A 13000-nucleotide genomic window follows, 5' to 3' on the forward strand; every position below is an offset into this window, starting at 1 on the left:
CCCTATCATATCCCCCTCCACCACCATCGCCGGCATGTTGCCAGAACTGATCACTATTCCAGGTACAAGCCAAGCCAGAGCTTTATATTGATGTGAACTGATTTCTCATTCACTATTTTTGCAATTCAGCAGACTGTGTAATGATACATTTCCACAACAAAGAGCTTTTTATGTGGCCAGGTGATTAATGTGACTCGGCCCTCTTACAGAATCATGCTCGTTATGGTGGGGGAAGGGAAGGTATTACCGAATTGAGTTAATTAACATGCTGAAGACTCACTCCACGTCGGATCTCAGACAAATTAAGATTTCATAATCAATAAATAGGAAGTGTTGAAGAGATGAGATATGGGCAGGCCCATTGTAATTTAAAGTGCTGTAAGATTTCTGTCAAATATTTGTGCTCATTTTAATACATTTTCTAGTTAATTACAGCCAATGAAGCTGTATGATAGCTTTTTATTTAAAAAAAATATCTCTTTTTGCCAGATGTTAAAGGTTATTCTACTACTGTTATGCTTGCTGCATCTTTGAGTACAATTCTGATAATTGCTATTCACACTAAGGTTTATAGTAAGAGTGATAGCCACCGTTGTAAGTTATATCATGGCTATTTGTAGAATGGTGACTGGACGGAGGAGTTAGAATCTTGAAAACACAGGGATAGAGTTCAGTTTAGCAAATTGATGGAAGCCTCATGTTCTGCAGTAATCAATGAGTTATAATTACAAGAACACAGTAGCAATCCTTCTCACAGATATCAAACATCAAATTTGATTTTTGAGAGTGTCATCAGTCCTCGAGAGGTGGAGATTCTTTTGTTTGCTCATCACTTTCTGGACACAAGCTGCTTTTTTGTCACTTCCTACATGAATTCGTTTTTGTAGGTTAGATTTGAAGCACATGGTGGAAGGTGACACATCTCCATCCTTTCCTTATTTGCCCTTGCAATATCTGTTAACAAGTAAGAATTGTGGTTATTAATACTGAAGCGAGCTGCCATCTCGGGTGATTTTTGAGAGAGTGTTTATCTCGTTGCTTAGCTATGTATGTATGCGACGTGAGGATAGTTGAATGAAAAGATAACTCGTCTTCAGAAACACCACCTGTAGGCTGGAGACGTGTTTGAGCTACATAGACGATAATGTCCACTTCCAACCTGCTCAATGTCGATCGCCAAGACCTGGAAGCCAGGTTGGAATGTGGCTTACTCTTCACATCTTCATGATGCTTGAGAGGAACCATGAAATCTGAAAGCATTGCTTCAGTGTGAGTCCGTGCTGGAGCAGAATTGTTCAGAATGAGAGTGGCTTATGCGAAGCTTAGAGTTGCGATGTAAATGGAGAAAGATCATACAGACGTGGAGATGTACACTCCTTGAGCATTAAGTATGCTCTAGGAGGAGTATGAAGCTGAGGCAAAGCTAGGTGAAGTAGCATCTGATTTAGATAGTGGTGAGGCTATAATTGGAATCAGTCATGCTTTGCTGTCATAACAGCCAGTGCGTTTTACTAAAGAATATGTTCAAACACATTTTGGCTACAAAAGGCGGTGCTCCAGCTTTACAAGGAGCTGTCCACACCACACAGCCAGCATGCTTTTCAGATAATCCAGGTATTGACAGTCGAGGCTTATGGCAGCAACGACCCACAACCCCCCCTTCTGCAGTTTCAAGACTGCAAAGGCGTTGCTACTGAAGCCAATCCCATCTGCACAGACGTGGACAGTCTGAACTTCCACGCATCCCAGGACATGCATTAACCTATCCTGTCTCATTCAGCAGCTGAAGGTGCATTAGATTTAGCTTGGTATCTGGCTCATTGAGACCCATTCACCTCAGGACTAAAAGTGTTCAGTGACCGATCTGGCGGTTGTCAGTCCTGCAAGTCAAGCTTTTGCTCAAACCTAGTGGAGAAACAAGACCTCTTTAAGTTGCTTGCTGAGGAGTTACTGTAATATGCAAGAAGAGTTAGAGCAGTTCATATCGATACTCCATTTCGAGGTTTGCAAGTGCCGTGGCAGAGGCTGGACAAATGCTATAGCTCTCTGGTGGCAAATGAGGAATCTCTTTCTTCAGTAGACTCTAATTTTATGAAGCTTTTGCATAAAGAATGGAAGCTGCGGGAGCCTGCAGATCCTTCTTTGGAACAACAAGTTGCAAAAACAAAATGATGATTATCGATTTAGGCTAAGTTTCTTGGACACAGCAAGAGAAATACTCCCTAGAGAAACTACCAAACAATATCAAAGAACAATGGATAACTATAGGGTTCAAGTATAAAACAGAAGCCTCATGTCCCCTATCTGCCATTTTCATTCTATGTAGAATTCATCTGCCACCACGTAGAAATGCAAAATGACCCCAGTTTTATGCTCTTAAATTCTGTTAGCATGTCATTTAAAGAGAGACCTGCAGCAAAAGCATGGAAAACCAAAACCCCATCACAGTCAACAAAACTGAGGTAGTACACTCTATTGTGTACTCCAATAGACGATACCCTGTCGATAAGAAACCTCACCCCTTAAGGAAATGCAGAGAATTCAGAGAGTGTTTTCTGACATTCTGTAGGCATGGCTGAGAAGATAGCACCTTTGACCGATTCCAGGCTGGTGTTGCAGACTGAGGCGCTGTGGGAGATGGAACTTCAGGATTTCACTGTAGCAGATGTATGCACAGAGATCTCTGTATTTGAGCAGTTGCACACTTTTCCCTCAATGGGGAGAGTTTACTGCCTATTCTCAGGTTGGGGATCTCGGGGTGGGGGTGAAGCCATGCAGTGGTCTGTAACACCATAACAGTGACTGTTCATCACCCCTTTGCTGTGTCATTGGGTGATCTCTCTGTGGCTTGTTAGTGGGAGAGAGCCTGTCGGGTAAACAACCGTTTTTTGTTGACTGCAGATCATAATCTCTTTGCTTTGCTGTTGCTGGGTGGGTGGTGAGTGCTGATGATTTTTTGCTGAAATGGGTGAAGCGGGTGGTTGATGTTTGCTGGGAGGAGGGGCTTTGGACTTCTGGAGTTTTTCTGTCATTCATTCTTTTGGGGTTTTTGTGTTTTTCATGGATGTGTGCAAAGACAAATACTTCAGGTTGTATATATTCTCTGATAATAAATGGAACCATTTGAAAACCACTGTAGACCAGAGACACTTTCTGAAAGAGAATGCAATGTTTCGGATGTTGTGTTTCAGCAGCACGTCAAACAAGACTGTAAAGCCATCATACACTGGACTGAGTGTAACAGTGACCAGCACATAGCGGCACTTCATTCAGGGCCAGCACCATAGGCTATTACTGGATCTAGCACACCCACAGGAGAGCACAGTGCGGAGCCAGTTGAGCATCCATCACATGCAGCTACTAGCTTATACACAGATGTAGGCAGTAAAGGTTTCCAAGGCAAATGTCATATTGGATGATCAGAGCAATGTCCTTGTCAAAATCAGCATTCTTTGACATTTTCAGTATTCAAAGTTCTATTTCTCCATACACTCTCAAGACACTTTCTGGAACTTCAGAAGTTACCAGAAGAAGAGCTGTCAATTAGAAGGGAGGTCCTCTTACCCTTGCTAACCTCATTGAATACGATCATATTCCCAACAACAGGGATGAAATACCAACTCCTAAGCTACATGAGGGCATTCACTTCTTAAGGCCATACCTGACGAGGTTCCTCCCACTTGACTGTTCTGCTGAGATTCTCATGTTGCTTGGCAGAGGCACCATCTGTGCACATTAGGTACATGAGAAGCACAGTAGTCGGCAAAATGCACCTTGTGCCCAATAACTGGACCTGAGCTAGTCATAGTTTTTGAAGTCTGCCCTGATAGTATTTATCAGCCGACTGTCAGCACATTAGTCTTAAATGTCCTAGAGAATGGGTGCCCAAGTCATTTCAGATCCTGTGAGAGTTGAATCTGTATGAAAGAGAAGGTTGTAGGTAAGTAAAGCAAGTATCTGACATACTTAACTCTGCTCAACCAGAATTAGACACTCTGGCCTTCCATAACTTGGAAGGTGACTATAAATTAGCACTTTCCATGGAAGATGAGGGCTTCCTTTGAATCATCAACAAAGTTTAGTAAAGATGAGCCAAACAGTTGGGTAACTCCCCTTCCTTTCCAATCTCTGTAACAACCCCTAGCAAACAAACTCATGTCCTACGGTTACACATTGAGAAGGAAACCAGAAGTAAAAGATCAATACTTGGAGATCATGGAGAGACTGTTAAGAAAAATTATGCTGAGCTAGCTCTTTCACCAGATCCCAACAGAGAAAACTGGTATTTGCCTGACTTTGGTGTTTGTCACCCTCGGAAACCTGCACAAATACGAATTGTCTTGATTAAAGTGCACAGTGTGTGATGAACACTCACTCGGTTGTTTGCCATCCTAGGCTTTCTAAACACAAGCTGCTGCCACTTGTAAGATCACAAACAATTGTAAGCAAACTTCCAACTAACAGTTGTTTGACTTCTGGCCGTGAATGAAAGTCAGTCTTGTTCTTAACATGTAAGCGGCAAGCAGTAATCAGCTTGAAGTTAAACACAGCTCTGCAAACAAGCTTTGTTTATAGCACACATGCTCTGTGAGAACTAAGGTGCTAGCTTACTCCTGCTTTATTACTGCTTGAAAGAGGCAGTGTGAGAATGAATTTAATTTGGGTTATTTCAAACAGACAAGCTGACTCTTAATTGCTTAATTCAAGAAAGCTTGCAGAGCAGTTGGATAATATCATTTAGCATTTTAAATAACTGTCTTTAAAGTTGGTAGGTTTATGTACTCAAGGAAGCTGACTTTACAGCATTAATTGTGACCTGTGAACATTAAACCAAGATTATGTTCACAAGATCCTTGTAGACAGTTTGATAATTGAAAATGATAATTGAGGTAATATCATATGCATATGAAATTACCTAAGTGGAGAAAAGGGTATAAATGTAGAGTAGGCCTATCAGGGATGGGGTAAAGGTCATGAAAAAATATGGGGTGAGCTTTGTCCAGCTTTGATTCCTATCACACATGACTTTTTCATTTGCAAACTGTTGGTATGTCCTTCTTAGTTTATAGGAATTGGAGCTGTGTTTTGGAAATTCTTTGTGTGTTGTCCTTTTTGCTTTGTGTTTTGGAAATCGTATTGTTTGGATTTAAGCATGTATCACTGAAAATGAATGAATTATGTTTTTAAATTACTTTGTTAGCTGGAAATATCTTCCCCTTGGTAGGCAGAGGTAGCCCACTGCTAGAACATTGGGTACTGGCTGCTAAACACGCTGTGGAGAATAAACAGGGAACTGAACTAGGTTTCGAAGATTGGGTAGTTACAGCATAATCTCCCTTTAGTGAGAGGGCTCGTGGCTCTTTATATCCAGAAGAGCTTAAGCTCTAGAATCTTAGAATTACACGGTCAGCAAATCCAATACTATCACAAGTTTAAAGGCATATGGCTGAACAACATGCTTTCATGGGCTCCACATTGCAATAAGAGTCTGCTGAAGGTCCTTGTCCTCGTGCACTTTAGAACTGAGTCTGTTCTAAACTGAGTGATGCAAACATTGAACAAATGTTCCACAGATTCCTAATAAGAGAGGATCATTGCCTTTCTCTTGATTTGTGTGGTTTCATGACCACCAGTTGGACAATGAGATTCTGGAGTACTACATGAGAGTTCGTGTAATTCTCCCTGACCATCTGTGGCAATCTGTATGTCCTTAAGAGGACAGCTAGTTCAAAGCTGTCGATGGAGGGAAGGAATTCAGTACTGAAGCAGAGGTATGCAGAAAGACTTTTCTAGTGCAGAAGAAGTCGTCCTCGTGCTGAAAGCAACTCAAGGCATGTTGGCGCAGTCTGATATCAGACTACATAAGATCACATCCAACAGTCTTGCAGCATTTCCCATCTGAAGATCTTGTGAGAGGTCTGCAGAATCTTGATTTTTGGTCAGGAACTCTTTCCTATGCAGTGCAGTCTGGGCCTTGGACGGAACTTCTTACCAATCCTCTTACTTCCAGGTTGCTGATACCGAAATACCTTTTGAGTGTCATGGATGCTATCAACTGTCAATAGCCTTTGCAATGGTTGACACATTTGTAAGCAACATTTCAGTACAGAGCAAATGAATATAGAGAGTATTTCTTTATGAAGGGGCATTGTTAGGAACCTGCCGCACTTCATTAATGATGAACAGGTTCAGTTGAGGGTTAGATGATAGGAATTGCAGCACAGTCACTTTATTTACAATGCCCCGAGGTTTATGAAGCAACGGTTTTGAAGCTAACAGTTTGCTACTACTCAAGTCATCAAAGAAAGCATCCATGTTCTTTGTGACTGTTGGAGCTTCAAGCTCTTAGCAAGTAGGTTTAAAGTAAGCATGTTTTTTTAAAGTCAATTTTCCTACAAAGATGTCGCATGTCAGTTTGGACTGGTTGTATTTTCAAATATTTGTCTTTACCAAAGTCGGCCCATTTAGACTGAAGCTTTCTCTCTAATTAATCCAGTCAAAGAAATCAATTAATTATCATTGATTATGATTCTCCAGGGGGTTTCCACAATCACTTGTCCATGGTCTATTTTTACATTTCCAGTTCCATAATGAATTGATGATCGAAGAACCATGCACCTCAGTCCCTGAAGGGAACTACTGTAACAAAAGTCTTGCCGACTACCAACGTCCACCAAGACGAGCAGCTTCATATGGTTAAATCTGTTTTGGCTGCAATTTAATATAGTTGACTTTTTTTAGAAAAGGTTTATATCGGTGACACACTAACTATGAATAAGAGCTTCACTCGAAGCAGATTGCTGCTAATTTGTAGCTATTAAAGAAATCTAGAATAACCAATACTTTGGCAACAATGTACCCATCAGGATGACTCCTTTTCAAAGCAACAGACACAAAATGCTGGTGGAATGCAGCAGGCCAGGCAGCATCTATAGGAAGAAGTACAGTCGACGTCTCGGCCCGAAACATCAACTGTACTTCTTCCTGTAGATGCTGCCTGGCCCGTTGTGTTCCACCAGCATTTTGTGTGTGGTACTTGAATTTCCAGCGTCTGCAGATATCCTCGTATTTCCTTTTCAAAGCCTTGGTTTTGATTCATTTGTATTGGACAAACATGAACTGTTTAGTTACAGTGTGCAATATGCACCAGCACAGGAAGTCTTGTAGCAACATCAAGAAACATGGAAATTGAAGCAGGATTAGGCTGTCTGGTCCCTCGAGCCTCTACCACCAATCACGGTTCTGCCATCGTCCTGAAATTTTCTGTGCTATTTCCTCATGGTCACTGCTACTCTGTACAAATAAATGGCAGCATCTTTTATTTTCTTCCTTACGGGCCTGAATTGCATGTGTTGTTTCTTTGCTAGTCTGAGTTTTATTATTTTCCTGTATGCAACCATTGCAAGGTTTTGTTTTTACTTTACAAAATATACTGATAGATCTGTCACTAATCTGTGTGCCATTGTGCGTCACAAAGAAATATTTGATGAGCCTCTGCCTTTGAGGCAGGGTTTATTGCAGACGACAACTTTGGTAGATAGGTCTTTTCCTCTCAAGGATTGTCTAGATCCTGCATTTGCTGAGCAGGTCATAAGATTGTAGAATGGTGAAGCACTAAATTGAGCCATTCCATCTAATATCAGACTGGGAACTTGAAAGAGTTATTCATTCATTTTTCACAATGGGCACATTTTCTACCCTTTCACCTATTTAACAATTGGACTTGCTTCCACTATTTAATCAGATGCAATAGATCAAAAACAAAATTGAAGATAGGAGTCTGAAAGGAAAAGAGAAATGCTGGAGAAGGTTAGCCAGTCAACCTGTATCTGTGATGTGAAACCATTTAACATTTCAGTCAGCAACCCTTTGTTGGAACTAGGAGAGTGCAGGGTTTATAGTTGTCAAAACAGAACTTGGGAGGACTGAAGTACAAGACAAAAAACTGCATGGAGATTTGGTTACGACAGATCTGGTAATTGATGCATGTTGTAACTGTTATCGGCATTAACGAAGTGGGGTGACAAAGGGACAAAAAATCCACGATGATGACATTGTTAAAGAAGCAGTTTACCTGAAGTTAGAAAACTCAGTGTTCATTCCAGATGGTTTATGTAGACTTGGAGATGAGCTCCAAAATATCAATTCATTGACGAAAGCATAGGACAACGTAGGCACAACACCAAATATGGCTTCAGCAGAAATTTGAGTAACTACAACATATTGCCCTGCTCCTCAATTCTGCCCTGATTCGTAAAGGCCACCAAACTAAACATATTCTTCCCCATCTTGTTTATATGTGCACCCATTTTCAGTCAACTGTGCACTTGTATTCCCTCTGTTTCACAACACGTATCAGTGACCTGCCATTCACTGTGTTCAGCTTACCCTGGCTTGAATGTCCATAATGCATCACTTCGCTACACTATTTGTTATTCCTCAGATTGTCTCCATAACTGATAAAGATATCTTTGCACATCATTGTAACCTGCTTTACTATCAATAAGTTCTCTAATTTAGTATCTTCAGCAAACTTGCTAATCATTTAATTGCCTTCCAAATAATTTACATAATTCATAATGGACCCCAGGGGCAGCCCAGTAATCCCAAGCCTCCTGTTGAAGATTTAGTCTTCAACCATCACCCTTTGCATCCCATCATCAAGTTAATTCAGAATTCCCCTCACTGGATCCCTCTGAATCCCACGTGACCTAATTTAAGCCTAATTTTACAGATCAGGCTGTCATCAGGGACTTTGTCAAAGGCCTTGCTGCAGTCCCTACAGCCAACACCCACTGTTCTACCTTCATCTATCCCCTTAGCTTTTTGGGAAAAACTCCAAAAGATTTGATGGACATGACTTGTACACAAAACCGTGCTGTCAGTTCATGATGAGGCCTTGACAATCCAAGTGATGCTGAATCTTGTCCTTCAGAACTCCCTCCAGTAACTTCTCAACAACTGAAGCCAGGCTCACTGACCTGTTGTTCCCCAGCTTTTCCTGTTACCCTTGAATAACGTCATGAGCCACTCTTCAGTCTTCTGGAACTTCATCAGTGGCTAATGACAAGTCCTATTTCTCTACAACGGCCTCACAATTTCAACCCTAGCCTCCGATTAAAGTCTGGGGATTTGCTCATTTGATTGCACTTCAAGGCTGTAGATGCCTCTTCCCTCATGATATGCATATGTTCCAACACAAAGCTTTTTGGCATCCATAACATTGTCCTCCATGACCACCTCCTCCACATATAGATGGTCCTGATGGTCTTTAAGAGGACTTACTCTCTCTCTAGTTATTCTTTTTACTTTTAATATAACAGTTGACCTTTCAAGATTATCTTTAATTCTGCTTGTCAAATCCGTCACATACCCTTGCTCTGTTCTTCCCACCCCCCTCCAGATTTCATTCGTAAGCTTTTTTATACTTTTTAAATGACGTATTTGTTGAGGGATTCATTGTACACAGCTGCTTAAAAGCAATGTATGCTTCCTTTTTCCTGACCTGAGCCTCTTGTCTCTCATCAGCCAGCGTTCACCAAATCAGGAATGTCGACCCTCCACCTTAACTAGAATATACTGCCTTTGGACTTTTGTTATGAGCTTTTTAAGAGCCTTCTACTTACCAATGGTCCCTTTGCCCTTAAATAGTCACCCAGTTGACTCTGGCTAGTTCCAGCCTAATATTTTCAAAGGTGGTCCTGTTCTATCTTTATCCATAAATATTTAAAAACTATTAGAATTGTGCTCCCTAACTGCCACTTCAGTTACTTGGCTTGCCTCGTTCCTTAAGAGGTCCTGCATTGCTCCTTCCTGAATTTGAGCCTATTTTAGATGCACTGCATTCGTTCCACCCCATCCAGACCCTTTGCACTCTAGGTAGTCGGTCAATATCAGGAGAATTGAAATCTCCCATAAGCACTCCACTATCCCACCATTCTCACAGATAAGTGCAATTTCTTGACACATGCTCAAGTTCTTGCTGCCTATTGGGAGTTTATAATGTAGCCCTGCCAAGGTGGCCATCCACTTATTTATAATTTCTCCCCACGTGGTATCGTAAGATAATCCCTCAAGAATATCCCCTCTAAGCACTGCTGTTATGTCCGTGCTTATCAAAATAAGTAGTACCCAACTCCACTCTTAACTATTCTTGTGTCAAGCCTAAAGCGTCAGTGTCTTGCAACATTTATTTGCCAGGTCCTGCTCTTTTTCTCAGCCATATTTCTGTTAAAGGCTAAAGTATCCCACACCCTCAGTTTGTCTGCCTTAGCTGTCATGCTCCTTAAAATAACTATAAAACAATGGTCCTAGCTGCCCTGGTACTGCAAACATGCTCATCCTGTTTGGTAGGTTAACATACCGTGGTTGTTGCACGTACCTCGATCTTCTCACTGACTTTTCTCTTGAGTCCCACTCTGTTGGCAATCGAGATTAAACCCTCCCTGGTAGCAGAAGTGAATTTCCCTGCTAGAATATGGGCCCTCCTCCAATTCAATTACAACCCGTCCATCCTGTGCAGGTTGCCTCCACTTCGGAAGAGACCCCAATGATCCAAGAACTTTTATTACTGCCCTCTGTGCCAGCTTTTCAGCCTTGCAGTTGTCTGGCATTCATGTCGTCCACTGTGTCTCAGGTGCCATTTTTTTGGTCAAGGCAGACATTGCTGATAGATTTCACCACTGGGTTATTTGTAGCAGGTGTATCAAGGTACTGCAAAAATACCAGCAATACTCTTCACCAATTACAACAAATTCACAAGAAGAATGAGTACAGGTTGGTGCCCTCTACCAGGCCAGCATCCCTACGGCCAGGGCATTCATGCACCCATAATCAGACTTCTGAAACACATTTGTTCCCTGGAGTAGACCACCAGCTGAATAGAGAAGATGATTCGAGGATGTTCTCAAAGCTTCATGAAGAATCGCACCATCCTCACTGGCCAATCCTTGTTCAGAATGCATAAGTAGTGCTTGAAGTGGTATTGAGAACCCCAGCCCTTACATCTGGAGCACACATCTGTGTCCCCTGCAAAAGAAGTAGACTGCCTCACAAACTGCACCACACCTGTCCTGTCTGTGGTGACTACATAACATCATTAGCCACTTCAGAATTTACAAAACGGAATTGATGCCCAAGGTCAGCCAATGAAATGGAGATACTTTGTGATATTTTAACTGATTTGCATAGTCTAGAAATAAAGGAGGATTCACTGATTATTCATCACCTTTGCTTCTTGCTTCTGAATGTTAGTCTGGATCTGTATTGCAGTTTATTTGAAAAAACTTGTATTCAGATGCTTCTGTTCCCCCATTATTGCTAGTTGGCAGATTTGAATATAATCATGCCGAGTATTTGATACTGGCTCATATTGTGTTACAAGGCATTTAGTTGAATTTGCATAAATGTGATGCCACCTACTGAGTTTGCAGTTTGGGAATGCTATCAAAAACAACATTTTTAAACAAAAACAAATCCCAGTCTAATTATTTATTTTGTCCATTTCTCTGCAGTGGATCTTCTTACCCTGCCAAGTGCTTGCGAGGCATTTGACCAGCACAATCTGAAGCAAAATGACCAACTAATGGATATTCTGGAGATAATTAACTGCTTGACTTCAATCTATGATCGTTTGGAGCAGGAACACAGTAACCTTGTTAATGTGCCTCTTTGTGTAGACATGTGTCTTAACTGGCTCCTCAATGTCTATGACACGTAAGTATTGCATTGAACAGTGAGTGGCTCAAACATCAATAATGCAGAAGGAACGTGTTGTGAGGCGTCAAAGTTACGTTGGGGGAGGGATGTTATCCATCCTGTCATGTGTGCTAAATGCTCACTCCATCCTGTATGTTTTTACACTTTCTGTGATTTGGTTCCTTCACTAAATTGTGTCTTCCGTCCTCATGACGAGCCATGTGAATCTGACTTTATTTTTTTAAAAATGCCCAAGTCAATATATAGTCAATGTTAAGCTTTTAAAGATGCGTTGTTAACAGTAAGCTTAGGAGTAAATTAATCCCATATAATGTTCTTGAACAATTTAACTTCCAAATGGTCAGTTTTCCTTTTTAAAATTGCTTAGACTACCTGGAAGCTGCTGTCCAAAGAATTAAGCCAAAGGATGTTGACTTTGGGATAGATTGGCAAATACTTTATTTGCATTGTGGTTGTAGTGATATATTTGGCATTCACACATAATAGGGTTGAAATTCATCTGTTTTAGCCTTTGCTTACTGAGGTTATGATCCATTGACACGGGTGGAAGCAAAATGCAGGAAATGGTTTTAACATGTACGTCCTAAAGTGCAAAGGAAAGAGGGCGAATTTCTACTGTGTCCCTCACAAACAACATTTGCATGAAAAAAGCAGTTGTCATGAAAGAAGTTGTGCCTTGCAGCAGCATGCATGCTGGGGATTGGTACTGCTCGTTTATTATGCAGATATTCAGTGGGATAAAGTAGGTTACACTTGGAGTCCAAAATCTGGAGTGCTGTTAAATTGCAGCAGAGGCTGTTGGCATGCAGAGTTTGGGTAGAGTGGACCTAATGGATGCCTTTTCTCCCTTCACATCTGTAGAATAATTCCTAGCAACCCATGATGAGAGTCAGTGGTCAGTTGCTCTTGCTTTAAGTTGGCTGGTCAGTCAGGAGGAAAATAAGAATGAAAGTATAAGAACCATGATAAACGTAGTCTGAAAAGAGCAATCCCACAAAAGGATTTGGCATTCAGGAGGTTTATTTTGGGCAGTTCCATCCAGTAGATTAGGGTAGGTCTGATTGCTTCATTTTCTTTCTAAACATAAACCTTGTTTAGTTGCATCAGATTATTGAGACACTGAAAGATGTGAATTCACTGTGTTAAAGGCAAGGTTATAGGTATGGGCACAGGGTAACTGAAGTCTCTTAGAATCACATCACTAATGACAAGGGTTGTTCAGAGACCCACAGATCGTCACATATTTGATTATATTAAAATCTAAATGCTGCTCAGTGGATTA

General features: G+C 41.2%; 1 protein-coding gene across 13 annotated transcripts in view; it reads left to right on the top strand.

The window, feature by feature from the left end:
* The window catches only part of dmd (dystrophin), a 1939431-nt gene that overhangs the window by 1839206 nt on the left and 87225 nt on the right, over positions 1 to 13000 (top strand). For all 13 annotated transcript variants that reach the window (XM_059968142.1, XM_059968139.1, XM_059968147.1 and 10 more), the window contains one exon: positions 11514 to 11715. In XM_059968142.1, coding sequence (XP_059824125.1) covers positions 11514 to 11715 — 202 coding nt within the window. The remainder of the gene's footprint in view (positions 1 to 11513; positions 11716 to 13000) is intronic.

Source organism: Hypanus sabinus, chromosome 4, assembly GCF_030144855.1.
Source record: "Hypanus sabinus isolate sHypSab1 chromosome 4, sHypSab1.hap1, whole genome shotgun sequence".
NCBI lineage: Eukaryota > Metazoa > Chordata > Chondrichthyes > Myliobatiformes > Dasyatidae > Hypanus > Hypanus sabinus.